We start from the raw sequence: 15,767 nt of genomic DNA, 5'->3' as shown, positions 1-15,767 counted from the left end.
GTAGATGTAGAACTAGTCATGCTGCTAGTGCCTCTTAGGGCATTGGCCTCCAACTAAAAAACAATTAAATTGGTCATTAAAAACACAATTTTCCTTTATAATGTAATTTAAACATAAAAAAAAAAAAGACATGAATAACCTCAGGTATACAAGGTGTAGGGTATTTGATGGGGCAGGCACCCTATGATTCCTACCAACAAATAGAAATCCTTAATGCCATAGAAAACCTAATAATGATAAAATGTATACTCTATATGCACTGCAATCAATTGTATGTTAACTAAAGGAATATATCCCTAAATATAAATGCTTAAAGCGACTCAGTCATGGAAGAAAAAAAGGTGTTGGGCTTGCCTGTCCTGGTTCCCATGATGCATTCAGATCTTTGTTCTCTTGAAGAGATAGACCAGGTAAAGAACCTTTAGCTCCTGACACTATACTCTGTGGTTTCACCAACTGACCTCTGAGTCACTACAGAAATTAATAGGTGAACCTTTGTTCACTTTGAATACCCAAACAAAATGTCGCCAGCATGCTTGGTTGCTTAACTGCTTGCCGACCGCGCACCGCCATTCTACGTCGGCAAGCTGGCTCTCCTGGGCGAGAGCACGTCATACTACGTCGGCTCTTTCAGCCGCCACTAGGTGCACGCGCGCGCCTCCCACTCGCCCCTGACTCCCGTGCGTGTGCCTGGCGGGCGCGATCGCCGCCGGGCACACGCGATCGCTCGTTACAGAGCGGGGACCTGGAGCTGTGTGTGTAAACACACAGCTCCCGGTCCTGTCAGCGGGGGAAACGCTGATTTTCTGTTCATACAATGTATGAACACCGGATCAGTGTTTCCCCTAGTGAATCCACCCCCCCCCCCCCAGTAAGAACACACAAGGGACATACTTAACCCCTTCTCCGCCCCCTAGTGTTAACCCCTTCACTGCCAGTGGCATTTTTATAGTAATCCAATGCATTTTTATAGCACTGATCGCTATAAAAATGCCAATGGTCCCAAAAATGTGTCAAAAGTGTCCGAAGTGTCCGCCATAATGTCGCAATACCGAAAAAAAATCGCTGATCGCCGCCATTACTAGTAAAAAAAATATATTAATAAAAATGACATAAAAATACCCCCTATTTTGTAAACGCTATAACTTTTGCGCAAACCAGTCAATAAACGCTTATTGTGATTTTTTTTTATTTTTGGGGGATATTTATTATGGCAAAAAGTAAAAAATATTAATTTTTTTCAAAATTGTCGCTCTATTTTTGTTTATAGCGCAAAAAATAAAAACCGCAGAGGTGATCAAATACCACCAAACGAAAGCTCTATTTGTGGGAAAAAAAGGACGCCAATTTTGTTTGGGAGCCACGTCGCACGACCGCGCAATTGTCTGTTAAAGCGACGCAGTCCCGAATCGCAAAAAGTACTCTGGTCTTTGGGCAGCAATATGGTCCGGGGGTTAAGTGGTTAAAGTAAACCTTTAATTTTATTTACTAAAATCAGCATCTGCCTGTAAATCGAGCACTGTTGTGTGCAGCAACAAGGAAGTCCACTAAAGAGGGGTAGATTGTCATAGATGTCACTGGTTTCATTTCAGAGCTGCTTTGTCTGGTTTGCATCTGATTTCTAGTGCATGTTTGAAAATGACTGATTGTTTTGAAGTAACAAGACATGTCCTTGTTTTAGACACTTTTAAAGTGGATGTAAACCCCCAAAAAATGTGTTTTTATGTCACAATGTAGAGATTTAGATTTCCTATCATCTGTGCCCAGTCTTGCCACACAGAGTTAATCCAGCGCTGAGCAATCCTCTTTTTATTGTTCAGTGAAATAAAACAGACTTCCAGATAAAGATCAAAGTCCTTGCTTTAAGTGACAGGTTATATACATATCTCATGCACTAGCTTGCAGACATGCACAGCTTCTGTAAAAAGTGCACAATTTACATCCCCCTCCCCTCCTATCCTCTGCAGCTCTCCCAGGATTGTCTGTCTTTCCTGTGTTTTGATTAAATGTTTTCAAAATATGGGGTGATTCACAGTTCAGTGTCATGAGGAAATGCTCCAGTGAACAGCCATCAGAATATACAGACAAGTGATATGGGAGATGTATTTAGTCCGAGCTTGAGTGATATTATTATTGTTATATTGAAGTGTGTGTGTGTCTGAGGTCACCTGATCACATATGCAAAATTCCTATATTACCAGGATGTGTTATGTGGGGGAGGGGTGGATTTCTCACTTTTTATACTTACACCCAGTAAGGCTGAATGAACTTAGGGCTGGTTCACATTAGTGCGCTGTGCGAGATCGCAAGTGATTTGCACCGCACTGCTGTTCAGATCACATGCGATGTCTGTGCGATGCGATTTCAGCCATACAAACTGTATGGCTGAAATCGCATCTCATTTGGACCAGACATGCACAGGACCCTTTTTTTGGTCCACACCAGAATCGCATAGGTGTTTACACTCATGCGATCCGATTCATGTCCTAACTGTCAGTTCACAGTGCGATATGCGAGCTGAAATAGGGGTGTCATTACCATTGTATGACACTCCCCAGCAGTTCGCATATGGAATCGCACCAGTCTGAACCCAGCCTCAAAACATACAGCCTACAAATGTCACCTGACTGCTCCCACCAAGGCTCGGTTCACACTGGTGCGATTCGGTAACCCTGCAAATCCACTGCGGGTTCCCACATCGCACCCGACTCGCACGGCAGTTCACACTGCCATATGCGAACTGCTGGGGAGTGTCATACAATGGTAATGACACCCCCATTGCAGCCCACATATCGCACTGCGAACTGACAGTTAGGACATGAATCGGATTGCATAGGTGTAAACACTCTGCATTCTGGTGCGGACCAAAAAAAAAGGTTCTGTGCGTGTTTGGTCCAAATGCAGTGCGATATTAGCCATACTATCTGTATATCTGAAATGGCATCACAGACATGTGATTTGCGCTGCAGTGCAAGTCCCTACAAATGTCACCTAACCTTTTTTACAATTTATTTTTGTACATTTTTTTCTCATAATGATGGGGGGGGGGGGGGGGGGTTATTTTTTAAAATATATTTTTTTCACAGTGCTTTTGGGAAAGGGGGTGATGGGATGGTGCAGTGGACGGTGTCAGTAGGGCAGTGGTCGGTGTCAGTGGTCGGTAGGGCAGTGGATGGTGTCAGTGGGGTAGTGGATGGTGTCAGTGGGGTAGTGGATGGTGTCAGTGGGGCAGTGGATGGTGTCAGTGGGGCAGTGGATGGTGTCAGTGGGGCAGTGGTTGGTGTCAGTGGGGCAGTGGTTGGTGTCAGTGGGGCAGTGGTTGGTGTCAGTGGGGCAGTGGTTGGTGTCAGTGGGGCAGTGGTTGGTGTCAGTGGGGCAGTGGTTGGTGTCAGTGGGGCAGTGGTTGGTGTCAGTGGGGCAGTGGACGGTGTCAGTGGGGCAGTGGACGGTGTCAGTGGGGCAATGGACGGTGTCAGTGGACGGTGTCAGTGGGGCAGTGTATGGTGTCAGTGGGGCAGTGTATGGTGTCAGTGGGGCAGTGTATGGTGTCAGTGGGGTAGTGGTTGGTGTCAGTAGGGAAGTGGTCTTGGGGCTCTGGACCGTGTCGGTATGGGGGGGTGGTTGTGCTGTCAGTGGTGGGTGTCAGTGGGGTAGTAGACGGTGTCAGTGGTCCTGGGGCTCTGGACCGTGTCGGTATGGGGGGCGTTTGTGGTGTCAGTGGTCCTGGGGCTCTGGACTGTGTCGGTATGGGGGGGCGGTTGTGGTGTCAGTGATAGGTGTCAGTGGACGGTGTCATTGGTCCTGGGCCTCTGGACCGTGTCGGCATGGGGGGGGGGGCGGGGTTGTGGATGTGGTGTCGGTCATTTTTTATTTTTAATTTCATTTTTTGATCTTTTTTTTTTTGCAATTTTATTTTTTATGTCTTTATATAGTTTTTATCAGCCCTGTTGGGGGGCTTTGGTGACCTGTCAGGGGTCTAAACAGAGACCCCTGACATCTCCCCTTTCAGACAGAGAAAGGACAGATTCCCCAGTCCTTTCTCTTCATTGAAGTAGAATGGAGGGAAGACAGCGTCTTCCCTCCATTCATAAACTGAGCAGAGTAACACACAGGTTACTCTGCTCAGTTATCACAGGACACACAGCGATCGGTAACGGCTGTATCGCTGTGTCCCAGTCAGAAAAGACAGGGGCTGGTAATTGACATACCAGCCCCTGTCTCTCCATTCTGACAGATCCCCCGTGCGCCCCCCCCTCCTTGCAGCCCGCGGTAGCGGAGAAGATAAAGACATTTGTAAAAACACTGGTGGCTGCGGGGAACGAGGGGGGGGGGAAGACAGTGGGGGATGTGAAAGACACGGAGGGGGATGAGGGGGAGTGGAGGGTTAAGCGCTGCCTCTCTCATCTCCTGTTTCTTGTGCAGGAGTAACTGGAGCGCGCGCTGTCACTCCTGCACATGCTCCCTTGGCACGAGGCTCGGCCTCGCAACGCTGGCTGGCCAGGGGAGTGTAGAGGTGGGCGGAGGAGTCCTCTGACATCACGACACCACCCACCGAGCGCCGGGAATCAGAAATGCCCACCCATTCGGCGATATTGTGGGGCTCCTTACAGCTGAGGGGGTGAGTAATTAAAAAATAACTACATGCAGGAGGCATGTATATCATTATAGATATTAAATATGTTAATATCTTGTAAATGATGGTAGTGGGTTTACATCCACTTTAAGCATACAAAGAAATGAGCATGTGATGATTACCATTGGACACTGCAAAACTACTCATTGAAATACTTTCAGGCTGGGTTCACACTTGTCCGACAAACGCTCCGACATTGGGAGCTCATGTCGCATGTGAAAATCAATTTATTCAAGTAAAATTGTTTACATGCGCAAAGTAAAATTGTTACATACATAGATAACACCAACAATTGCCAATTGAAATGATACATAAACAATAAATATTAGTACACAAGTATAATAGTGGACAGAGTACACGGGCATCGTACTACCCGACTAGCCTAGTTTCGCAAGATCCAGCTCGCTCTTCAGGGGTGTGTAACACTGTACCACTGAGCTTGACCATGGCTACAAGTGTGCGGCCCCAAGACGGCAGTCAGTGAAGAGGACACACACAGCTGTGGAGATTGCCTGTTGTGTCTTACTTTTATACTTGGGATATTCACCATACTCAGCCTATACTTTTTATGGACTAATGAGGTCTCTACGGATACATCACTATACCTATGCCATGCCTGCTCTCCGTTTGGCCCCTGGAAGGGGTCCCTTTCTGACTCTGTCCCCTCAGCTCCCGGGTGAGGCACCTGCTGCTGCCGTTTTGGGGCTGCACACTTGTAGCCATGGTCAAGCTCAGTGGTAGTGTTACACACCCCTGAAGAGCGAGCTGGATCTTGCGAAACTAGGCTAGTCGGGTAGTACGATGCCCGTGTACTCTGTCCACTATTATACTTGTGTACTAATATTTATTGTTTATGTATCGTTTCAATTTGCAATTGTTGGTGTTATCTATGTATGTAACAAATTTACTTTACGCATGTAAAGAATTTTACTTAAATAAATTATATACGATACAATGCAGGCCTCAAAATTTCAAGTCCTGAGCTACTAGCCAGGATTTAAGAGTTACTCGCCACCTGTTGCCCCACCCAAACCCTACCTTGCCATGCCCCTTAAACACGCCCTTGTAAATGATCTCATGAAATAACACTGTTAAATGTTTCATTCAGTATTAAGTTACAAAAATACATAACAACAACAACTTTAACAATATTAACATAAATTAATGTTAACATATCCCCATTCTATCATATCTATTCCTCCAATTCTGCCCCCTCCCCCATTCTATCATACCTATGCCTCCAATTCCGGCCCCTCCCCCATTCTATCATACCTATGCCTCCAATTCTGTCCCTTTGCCCCCATTCTATCATATCTATGCCTCCAATTCCACCCCCTCCTCCATTCTATAATACCTATGCCCCCAATTCCGTCCCCCTGCCCCCATTCTATCATACCTATGTCTCAAATTCCTCCCCCCATCTATAATATGGTATGATAGATGGGGGGGGGGGGGCAGAATTGGAGGAATAGGTATGATAGAATGGGGGGAGCTGGACGGAATTGGAGGCATGAGCATGATAGATTGGGGGGAGGGGGCAGAATTTGGGGCATAGGTATGATAGAATGGAGGGAGGGGGGCATAGATATAATGGATTGGGGGGATGATTTAAAGTCTAAATCTGCAATTAACCCCCCCCCCCAATCCAGGGAGGGGGGGTTGCCAGGCCCGGATTTACTCCCTTTGCCGCCCCAAGGCTGATTTCTTCAGTGCCGCCCCCCCCCCCCACACACACACACACACCATCACATAGGGGGCTTCTGAGCCCCCCCATTCCTTTTCAGAAGGAACTCAGAGTGAGGAGCTCAGTGTGGACTTATCAGGAGGAGCTCAGTGTGGACTTATCAGGAGGAGCTCAGTGTGGACTTATCAGGAGGAGCTCAGTGTGGACTTATCAGGAGGAGCTCAGTGTGGACGTGTAAGTGTGGATTTATCAGGAGGAGCTAAATGTAAACTTATCAGGAGAAACTCAGATTGGACTTATTAGACGGCGCTCAGTGTGGACTAATATGGTTGGATTTAGCAGGAGGAGCTCATAGTGGATTTATAAGTTTGGGCTTATCAGGAGAAACTCAGTGTTGACTTATAAGTGTGGAGTTATCAGGAGGAGCTCAGTGTGGACATTTCAGGATCAAGAGGTGCTCAGTGTGGACTTTTTAGTTACATGAGCTAAGGATAGACTCCTCAGTATCTGTGTGGACATAACAGTGTCAGGAGCTAAGTGTGGAACTCAGTGTGGACTTGGTGTCAAAGTAGACTAGGACCCAGACAGCAGCATTTCTCTACATTGAATAGAAAAGTGAATCCAGGATAGGTGGCTCCAGTGCAGTCTATGCATGTGACCACCAGGCATAGAAAACAAAGGAATGATTGTTCTTTCCACCTTTGAGAAAAAGGGATTTTTAATACAGCTTACCTGTAAAATCCTTTTCTTGGAGTACATCACGGGACACAGAGCGGCATATTCATTACTATGTGGGTTATATGGAGTACCTTCAGGTGATGGACACTGGCAATCTCAAACAGGAAGTGCCCCTCCCTATATAACCCCCTCCCATAGGAGGAGTACTTCAGTTTTGTAGCAAGCAGTATGCCTCCCAAAATGGTCCCCATAAGAGGGGTGGGAGCTCTGTGTCCCGTGATGTACTCCAAGAAAAGGATTTTACAGGTAAGCTGTATTAAAAATCCCTTTTTCTTTCTCGTACATCACGGGACACAGAGCGGCATATTCATTACTATGTGGGATGTCCCAAAGCAATGCTTACAATGAGGGGAGGGAGACATCTTCCCAAGACAAAAGGATTTAATTTAGAGATATACTTAAATCATAATAAATCCAACTTAGTTGAGAAAAAAATAATTTTAAATTTTACTCAAAAGGGAGCCCCCGGAATCCGAGGGTCTCAAACTGCAGCCCGCAGCACTGCCTGCCCAAAGGCTGTATCAGTATTCCTTCTTACGTCCAACTGGTAGAACTTTGTAAACGTGTGGACAGAAGACCAGGTTGCCGCCTTGCAAACTTGAGCCATAGAGATCTGGTGGTGTGCTGCCCAGGAGGCGCCCATGGCCCTAGTAGAATGAGCCTTTAATGATAACGGAGGAGGCAACCCTTTCAAGCCGTAGGCCTGAGTGATTAACTGTTTAATCCACCTCGAGATGGTGGATTTTGCAGCTGCCTGCCCCTTCTTGGGCCCATCCGGTAAAATGAACAACACATCTGTTTTCCGGATCTTCTCTGTAGCTTTAAGATAGGCCTTCATGGCCCTGACAATATCCAAGGTATGCAGCAACCCTTCCTTTCTGGAAGTAGGTTTAGGAAAGAAGGATGGTAATACCAAATCCTGGTTTAGATGAAAACTGGATATAACCTTTGGTAGGAAGGAAGGATGAGGGCGGAGAACGACCTTGTCCTTATGTAAAATAAGATATGGTTCCTTACAGGATAAGGCTGCCAGTTCCGATACTCTTCTGGCGGAAACTATGGCGACCAAAAATACTAACTTCCTTGTCAGTAAAACCAAAGGAATTTCAGCCAACGGCTCAAAAGGTTGTTTCTGTAAACTTGACAGAACAAGATTTAAATCCCACAGGCAAAGCGGGGATTTAACTGGAGGATTAATACGTAAGACCCCCTGCATGAAGGTCTTAACCAGCGAGTGGGTGGCCAGCGGCCGCTGAAACCATACTGACAAAGCTGAAATCTGTCCTTTGATTGTGCTTAATGCCAGTCCTTTATCCACTCCTAGCTGGAGAAAACGTAATACTCTATCGATGGTAAATTTGCGAGAAAGCCATCGCTTGGACTCACACCAGCCTACATAGGCCTTCCAGACCCTGTAATAAATCACCCTAGAGACCGGTTTCCTGGCTCTGATTAGGGTAGAGATTACTTTCTGAGACAGACCTCTACCCCTGAGAATCAGGGATTCAGCTTCCAGGCCGTCAAATTTAGATGCCGTAAGGCAGGGTGGAGGATCGGACCTTGCGATAGCAGGTCTGACCGTAGAGGAAGAGTCCAAGGGTCTCCCACTACCATCTTCAGGATTAGTGAATACCATGCCCTTCTGGGCCATGCTGGAGCTACCAGGATAACTGGTATGTGCTCCACCCTGATCCTGCGCAGCAGGCGGGGTAGTAACTGGAGCGGGGGAAATGCATAAAGAAGTTTGAACTGATGCCAAGGGCAAACTAACGCATCGGTTCCGCAGGCCCTGGGATCCCTTGTGCGGGACATGAACCTGTCTAGCTTCTTGTTCAGTCTCGATGCCATGATATCCACGTCCGGCACCCCCCATTTCTGGCAGAGTGTCTGAAAGACCTGTGGATGCAGAGACCACTCCCCCGGCAACAGAGTCTGTCGACTTAAGAAGTCCGCCTGTAGGTTGTCCACTCCGGGAATGAATATAGCCGATATGCAGGGCACATGGGCTTCTGCCCACAAGAAAATCAAGCTCACTTCTTTCTGAGCGGCTTGACTCTTGGTTCCCCCTTGGTGATTTATATACGCCACCGCCGTGGCATTGTCCGATTGTATTCTCACCGGGAACCCCTGTAGTTTGGACGTCCAAGCCCTGAGGGCTAGTCGAGCAGCTCTGAGCTCCAAGATATTGATGGGCAACTGCTTCTCTGCCGCTGCTCAAGTGCCCTGGCGAGTGCAACCATCCAAAATTGCTCCCCAGCCCATCAGGCTGGCGTCTGTGGTTACTATCTTCCAGGTCACAGGACTGAAATCTTTCCCTTCAGGAGATTCTGAGGGTTTAACCACCAAGATAGACTTTGCCGCACTCTTGGTGAGAGTGGCAAAGGAATTTCTAAGGCCTGAGGCCTCTTGCTCCATGCTGACAGGATGGCTGCCTGCAGGATGCGAGTGTGGCTCTGAGCGTACGGAACCGCCTCGGATGTGGCCACCATCTTGCCCAGTAGTCGCATACATAGGCAAACAGTTGGCCCTTTCTTTCTTAGAACTATTTGTATTAGCTCCTTGATGGCCTTGACCTTTAATAGGGGTAGGAACACCTTTTGTTGTTCTGTATCCAATCTCATGCCGAGATATTCCAGCTGCCTTGTGGGCAGGAATGCTGACTTGTCTCGATTTAGGACCCAGCCGAACCTCTCGAGGTACTGAACCGTGAGGGCCACTGCTCGTTCCAGGCCAGGAGACGAGTGGTCTACGACCAAGAGGTCGTCCAGGTAAGCCAGGACCGTGACCCCTTGGGTCCTTAGATTGGCTAGGATTGGGGCTAGGACCTTCGTGAATACCCGGGGGGCCGTAGCCAACCCGAAGGGGAGCGCCACAAATTGGAAATGACGCTGAGCCACCGCGAAGCGTAGAAATACTTGATGTGGCTGAAAAATTGGCACATGAAGGTAAGCATCCTTAATGTCTATGGACGCCATGAAGTCGTCCTGGAGCACGGCGACAGCTGACCGAATAGTTTCCATCCGGAATGAGCGGACCTTTAGGTACGCATTTACTCCCTTTAAGTCCAAGATTGGCCTGACATCGCCGTTGGGCTTTGGGATAATAAACAGGTTGGAGTAGAACCCCAATCCCTGTTCCCGGACTGGTACTTCTACTATCACCTTCTGGCATAGCAGATGATTCAATGCCGCCATCAATGCGGCTCTTTTCACAGGGTCGCCTGGTACTCTTGACTCCTGGTAATGAGGAGGAGGGAATTTTAGAAATTCTAGTTTGTAGCCCGTGGTCACGGAAGACCGTACCCAGCAGTCGGGAATGCTGGCCTCCCAAACCTCTGCAAAGAGACGCAGCCTTCCCCCCACCATTGTGGGTGGGGGCGCCCCTTCATAAGGCCGACTTGGGGGCTGGCTTCGCAGGCTTGCGGTACCACTGCTTCTTGCCCCCCGTGGCTTGGCCCTGCGGCTTATTGTTAAATCCTGATCTTGCAGGAGGCCGTCGATACTGCTTGGTATTAGAGGGCCCCTGCCCCGGGGAGGGCTGGCGCTTAAATGCGGGCCCTCGGGCCTTCTTCTTGACTGGCAAGAGAGTGCTTTTGCCGCTTGATATAGTCTGAATATATCTATCCAGATCTTCTCCGAAGAGACGTCCTCCATGGAAGGGAAACCCTACCAGGAGTTTTTTGCACGGGGGCTCAGCCTCCCAATTCTTCAACCATAAGAGCCTTCTCATATGGATTAGAAATAAGGATAAACGTGACGCCTGCTGGATGGAGTCCTTGATAGCATCCACCGTAAAGCGTATAGCCCTGGGTATATCCGAAAATTCCTCTGCCTGTTGGGCAGGGATCAGTTTAAGCATTTGCTTAGTCTTATCTGACAATGCTTGGGCAACTCCAATAGCAGCCACAGCGGGCTGAACTATCGCCCCTGCTGAAGTAAAGGAGGCCTTAAGTAATGTTTCCAAGCGTTTATCAACCGGATCCTTAAAGACCTGTAAGTTTTCTACAGGGCAAGTTAAAGATCTGTTCACACAGGAGATGGCTGCGTCCACCGCCGGGGGCGCCCACCTTTTGGAGAATTTCTCCTCCATAGTATATAAAACAGAGAATTTTTTAGGTGGTAAAAAGACTCTATCTGGCTTGATCCAATCCTGAAATATGACATCCTCGAGTAGAGGATGGACCGGAAAAACTGCGTTGCTTTGAGGCGCTCTTAATGAGCCTAAAGCTGAAACCGCCGGTACTTGAGGTTCTGGTATGGGTAACTTAAATGCCTCATGGACCATGTCCGTTAAAGCTTGAACCCACAAACTTTCCCCTTGGGAGGTTGAACTAGACTCCTCAGTATCCGGATCCTCGATCTCTGAACCACCCTGGTTCAAAACGTCAGGATTATCCAATTCCCCTAGGGAAAGGATCTCTGAGTCTGAGGGTTCCTGCTCGGGTGACGGAGACCTAGTCCGCTTTCTACCCGATATAGCCTTAGCTATTCTTTTTGCCATTCTTTTCTCTAGTTCTCCTAAAGAAACAGCAAGCACCCTCTCAGTGACAAAGCCGGGGTTGGACTGAACTGGACCAGCCCCAGCACCAGATCCCCCAGGTCCCATCAGGGCGTGCCCTGATATGTCCTGTGGGGAGAGCAGCGGCATAGCCGTGTCTGAGCCCTCGGATTTTGCGGGGGAATCCCCACCCTTTGTACCCTCTGACCCAGAAGCCATGGTACAATACCGAGGCACACCTGCTATCACCCAGCCACAGACGTAGCTAAGGGGATCTGCCGGTTTGGGAACGATAGAGACTAACGCCCAAACTGAGAAGGGAGATCAGAAGTACTTTCCCTTTTTCTTCTTCTTTTTTCTTTTTTCTTTTTTTTTTTATATCTTTTTTTTTTTTTGAAGAGGAAAAGAAAAATACTCTGTCTCCTAATAAGTATTGCCAATAGCCATCTGCTGAAAAAAAGGAAAAGGAAACCTATCTGTAGGTTTCACAGTCTATTTTTTAGAAAACGACTGTAATCTTTCCTTCTGCCACTGGGTGTCCTCAGCGAGCTCCGCTCTGCGTCCTCCTCCTCTGTAACTCAGGAAGACACTGAGCTTTTGGCAGCTACTGGAAGGGCCTCCCCTTCCTATATGTAAATCGCCGCCCACAGGGATGCGCCCCCACCCCAGCCAATGGCGCGAAAAACGTTCATATCTCGGGCACGCGGAGGAGGACGGAGCGGCGCAGCACCCAGGCAGGTAAGCCCTCAGGTAGGTCACAGACCTCCTCTTAGCATGGGAAACACGGCTCCTGTATTTCACAGAGATCCCACACCTAGCGCAGCAGACCCAGCTAAACAACACTTACCAGGGAGGACACCTATCACTGGGGGAAAAAGATTTGAATCATCCTGTCTCTGACCATAGACATAGTGATTCCTTGCCAATGCAGAGCATACCCAGGCATGACCCCCTGTGCACCTCCCTCCAGGGAATCTGCTAAGAACCAAGTTCCGCAGGCTCCCCAATACTTACCTGCTCCATGCCGCAGGACTTTTGCACAGCAAGAGGTCCAATTTTCCCCCATCTCCGTGGGTGGCGTCTAGACCTTCAGGCCCTGGGTTCCTATGAAGGAGCCACTGTCCTGGGCCCATATAGCACCCTGGCAAACAGGAGCTTTAGATGCCCAAGGTTCTAAGTCCTGGGCCCAGGGTCCAGCTCTCTAAAAGGAGAAGCGTTATGGGCAAACCCCATGGCTTTGGGGTCCGGATACTGTCCACTTTAGCACTGAGGCCGTTGGACAGATCCGGTTAGCCTGCCTTGATCCCAAGGATGTGGAGGCAAAGCTAAACCATGACCAACACCTAAGACACTGGCGAAAAAACTGAGGTACTCCTCCTATGGGAGGGGGTTATATAGGGAGGGGCACTTCCTGTTTGAGATTGCCAGTGTCCATCACCTGAAGGTACTCCATATAACCCACATAGTAATGAATATGCCGCTCTGTGTCCCGTGATGTACGAGAAAGAAAACCGGAATGTTTCCATCTGACACTTGGGGAGGAAGACTTGCACTTAGTGAGATCCAGGGGGTAGAAAAGTGAGGAGGAGAGGAGAGAAGACAGAGAGAATCAGGGACATGGAATAGTGGAAGGAATAAAGTGAGTGTGAATAAGAGGATGGAGATATAAGAGATTGGGATATAAGAAGGTGAAGACAGATGGAAGACAGAAGGTGACTAGAAGGAGAAAGCACTAGTGGAAAGTGTGGGAAAAGTGTGCCATTTTGGGAAGGAGTAAGGTAGTATAAAAGGCAGGAGAGTGGGAACAAATCAGAGCTGATAGAGAGGAGGGGATGCTGTACTAGAAGCTAACCCCCCTAACAGGTCCCCCAGTGTGAGCGGAGGGAGAGGAGGAGATGCTGCAAGGACATTCTCACACTCTGCCCAGCACTGTCACCAGGAGAGCTCTGCAGGACAGCCGCATCGCTATGTGACTCCATCATATCTGACCGCAACAAGACATGGCGAGCGCCTATACACTCTGCTCCCTCCCCGCCATACTCCCCCCTGCCTCTCCGCTTGCCATACTCTCTCCCTTCCTCCATTCCCATCGCCCTTACTTTGTGTCTGTCCTCCTCCAACAATCGCTCTGCTTTCAATTAGCACTACTGTGGTTCCCAGCCCTGAAATCCTTCCTTCATGGAATCATGTGTTTCCGTCACATGCTCGGCTCTGGCAGTAATGTGTGTGCTGAGGAGGGGATACATGAGAGCTGTGCTGCCGGAGAACACAGAGATACTCGTATCATATGTGTGGAAAAGTTGTGGGACGTACTGGCCTATGGGAGGTGGATAGGGGCGGTCCCGGGCGGCGCACGCTCGTGTCCAATCTGCTGCTAGCCTGTGCTAGCCTGTGAAGGGACGGCGCGGCAGCTTAGTTGAATTACTGGCCGCAATGTGTGCACTCGCACTGCACATAAATTTACTCGCCAAATGCGAGGAGGCGAGCACAAATTTTGAGCCCTGCTATACAATTACTGTTATCTTTACTGGCGGAAAAGTTACCCACTTCATTTAAAGTCCCGGGCGAATCCTTTTGTTTTGACTATATGTAACAGGGATGGAAGTGTGTTACTGGGGACACCAGACCTTTCCTCTTTTTTTGTATACTGCCATGTAGTATAGTGTGAACCCAGCCGTAGACAGAAGAAAGAAAAAAAACAGAAACCTAGCTATCCCTGCTTAGTACTTAGTACACACTAATTAGCTGCATATTTGGTGCTTTGATGAAGCTGATTGGTAAGAAATTAGCACAATTGTGTTATACTTCTTTTGTCATTACATTGTTTCCTCTATTGAGACATGTATGTGCAATTACTCTTTGTTTTCCTTTTTGGTTGCTTTATCATGTATGTGGTGTTAACAATAATAAAGAACAAAATATGAGGTTGCCATTGCAGACCTCTACTTCTACAGATGCTAGTTGCTTGGTTGTCATGTTTATTGTTTTGCTCCAACACTGACCCAGAACAAATAAGAATACAGAATTCTAAATTTCTGTAACATTCATTTGCCTTGTTTCTGGTATGTGTACTGAAGCATGACGCAAACATGCAACTTGCCTTTTCAGAAGGAAGCCAGCAGTAGTAACATACATGTTTCACTCTAGCAGGTGTACCTAAAATAAATAAACAAATTAATGTTCCTTTTTTTTTTTTTTTTTTTTTTAGAGATCGCATGATTGGGTTAATGATGACTGCATGTGATCTCTGCTCTGTGACAAAGCTATGGCCTGTGACCAGACACATTGCTGATGACATATATGATGAATTCTGGACAGAGGTATGATTTTTATGCATTTTATTTTACATATGCAGCACAGGGATATTCTTGAGCCAAACCTGTACCACTCTGTGTGGGATTTGAGGACGGAGGTTCACCTTCCAGCAGGACAATGACCCCAAACACACTGCTAAAGCAACACTGGATTAAAGGGGAGCATGTAAATCTGTAGGAATGGCCTAGTCAAAGCCCAGATCTCAATCCAATAGAAAATGTGTGGTCAGACATAGAGATTGCTGTTCACAAGCCTTGCAAACCATCCAACTTGAAGGAGCTGGAGCAGTTTTGCAAGGAGGAATTGGCAAAAATCCCAGTGGTAAGATGTGGCAAGCTCATAGAGACTTATCCAAAGCGACTTGGAACTGTGCTAGGTGGCTCTACAAAGTATTGACTTTAGGGGGGGGGGGGTGAATAGTTATGCATATTTTCTGTTATTTTGTCCTATTTGTTGCTTGCTTCACAATAAAAAAAAATCTTCAAAGTTGTGGGCATGTTCTGTAAATTAAATTATGCAAATACTCAAACAATCCATGTTAATTCCAGGTTGTGGGGCAACAAAACACGGAAAATGCCAAGGGGGGTGAATACTTTTGCAAGGCACTGTAAGTGCTTTCCAGCAGCTTAAGTAGTAGGACTTCATCCAGAAGAGCTTGAATAAAAGTTGTTACAATAATGATCTTGTAGTCTTGAGGGAAAAAAAAGAATGGGGCTGTGGGTGCCTAGAAAAATCCTTCACCGAGCTATAATGGATCACTTGGGTTAGATGGGAGCAGAGCACAAACCATATGTATGCTGTCACCTAGGCATCAGGAAATCTCTCTATAGGTATTACAATGATTGCGTAGCTCTGACCATTGATCTCTATCAGATATTAGCAGGTACATTAAAAGATCCC

At 47.6% G+C, this 15,767-nt stretch overlaps 1 protein-coding gene across 3 annotated transcripts in view; it reads left to right on the top strand.

The window, feature by feature from the left end:
• The window catches only part of PDE10A (phosphodiesterase 10A), a 361,988-nt gene that overhangs the window by 333,890 nt on the left and 12,331 nt on the right, over positions 1 to 15,767 (top strand). For all 3 annotated transcript variants that reach the window (XM_040350636.1, XM_040350637.1, XM_040350635.1), the window contains one exon: positions 14,761 to 14,872. In XM_040350636.1, coding sequence (XP_040206570.1) covers positions 14,761 to 14,872 — 112 coding nt within the window. The remainder of the gene's footprint in view (positions 1 to 14,760; positions 14,873 to 15,767) is intronic.

The sequence above is a fragment of the Rana temporaria genome, chromosome 4 (assembly GCF_905171775.1).
Source record: "Rana temporaria chromosome 4, aRanTem1.1, whole genome shotgun sequence".
NCBI classification, from domain to species: domain Eukaryota; kingdom Metazoa; phylum Chordata; class Amphibia; order Anura; family Ranidae; genus Rana; species Rana temporaria.
Note: the sequence above shows the minus strand (reverse complement) of the source record. Positions and strands in the feature narration are given on the sequence as shown.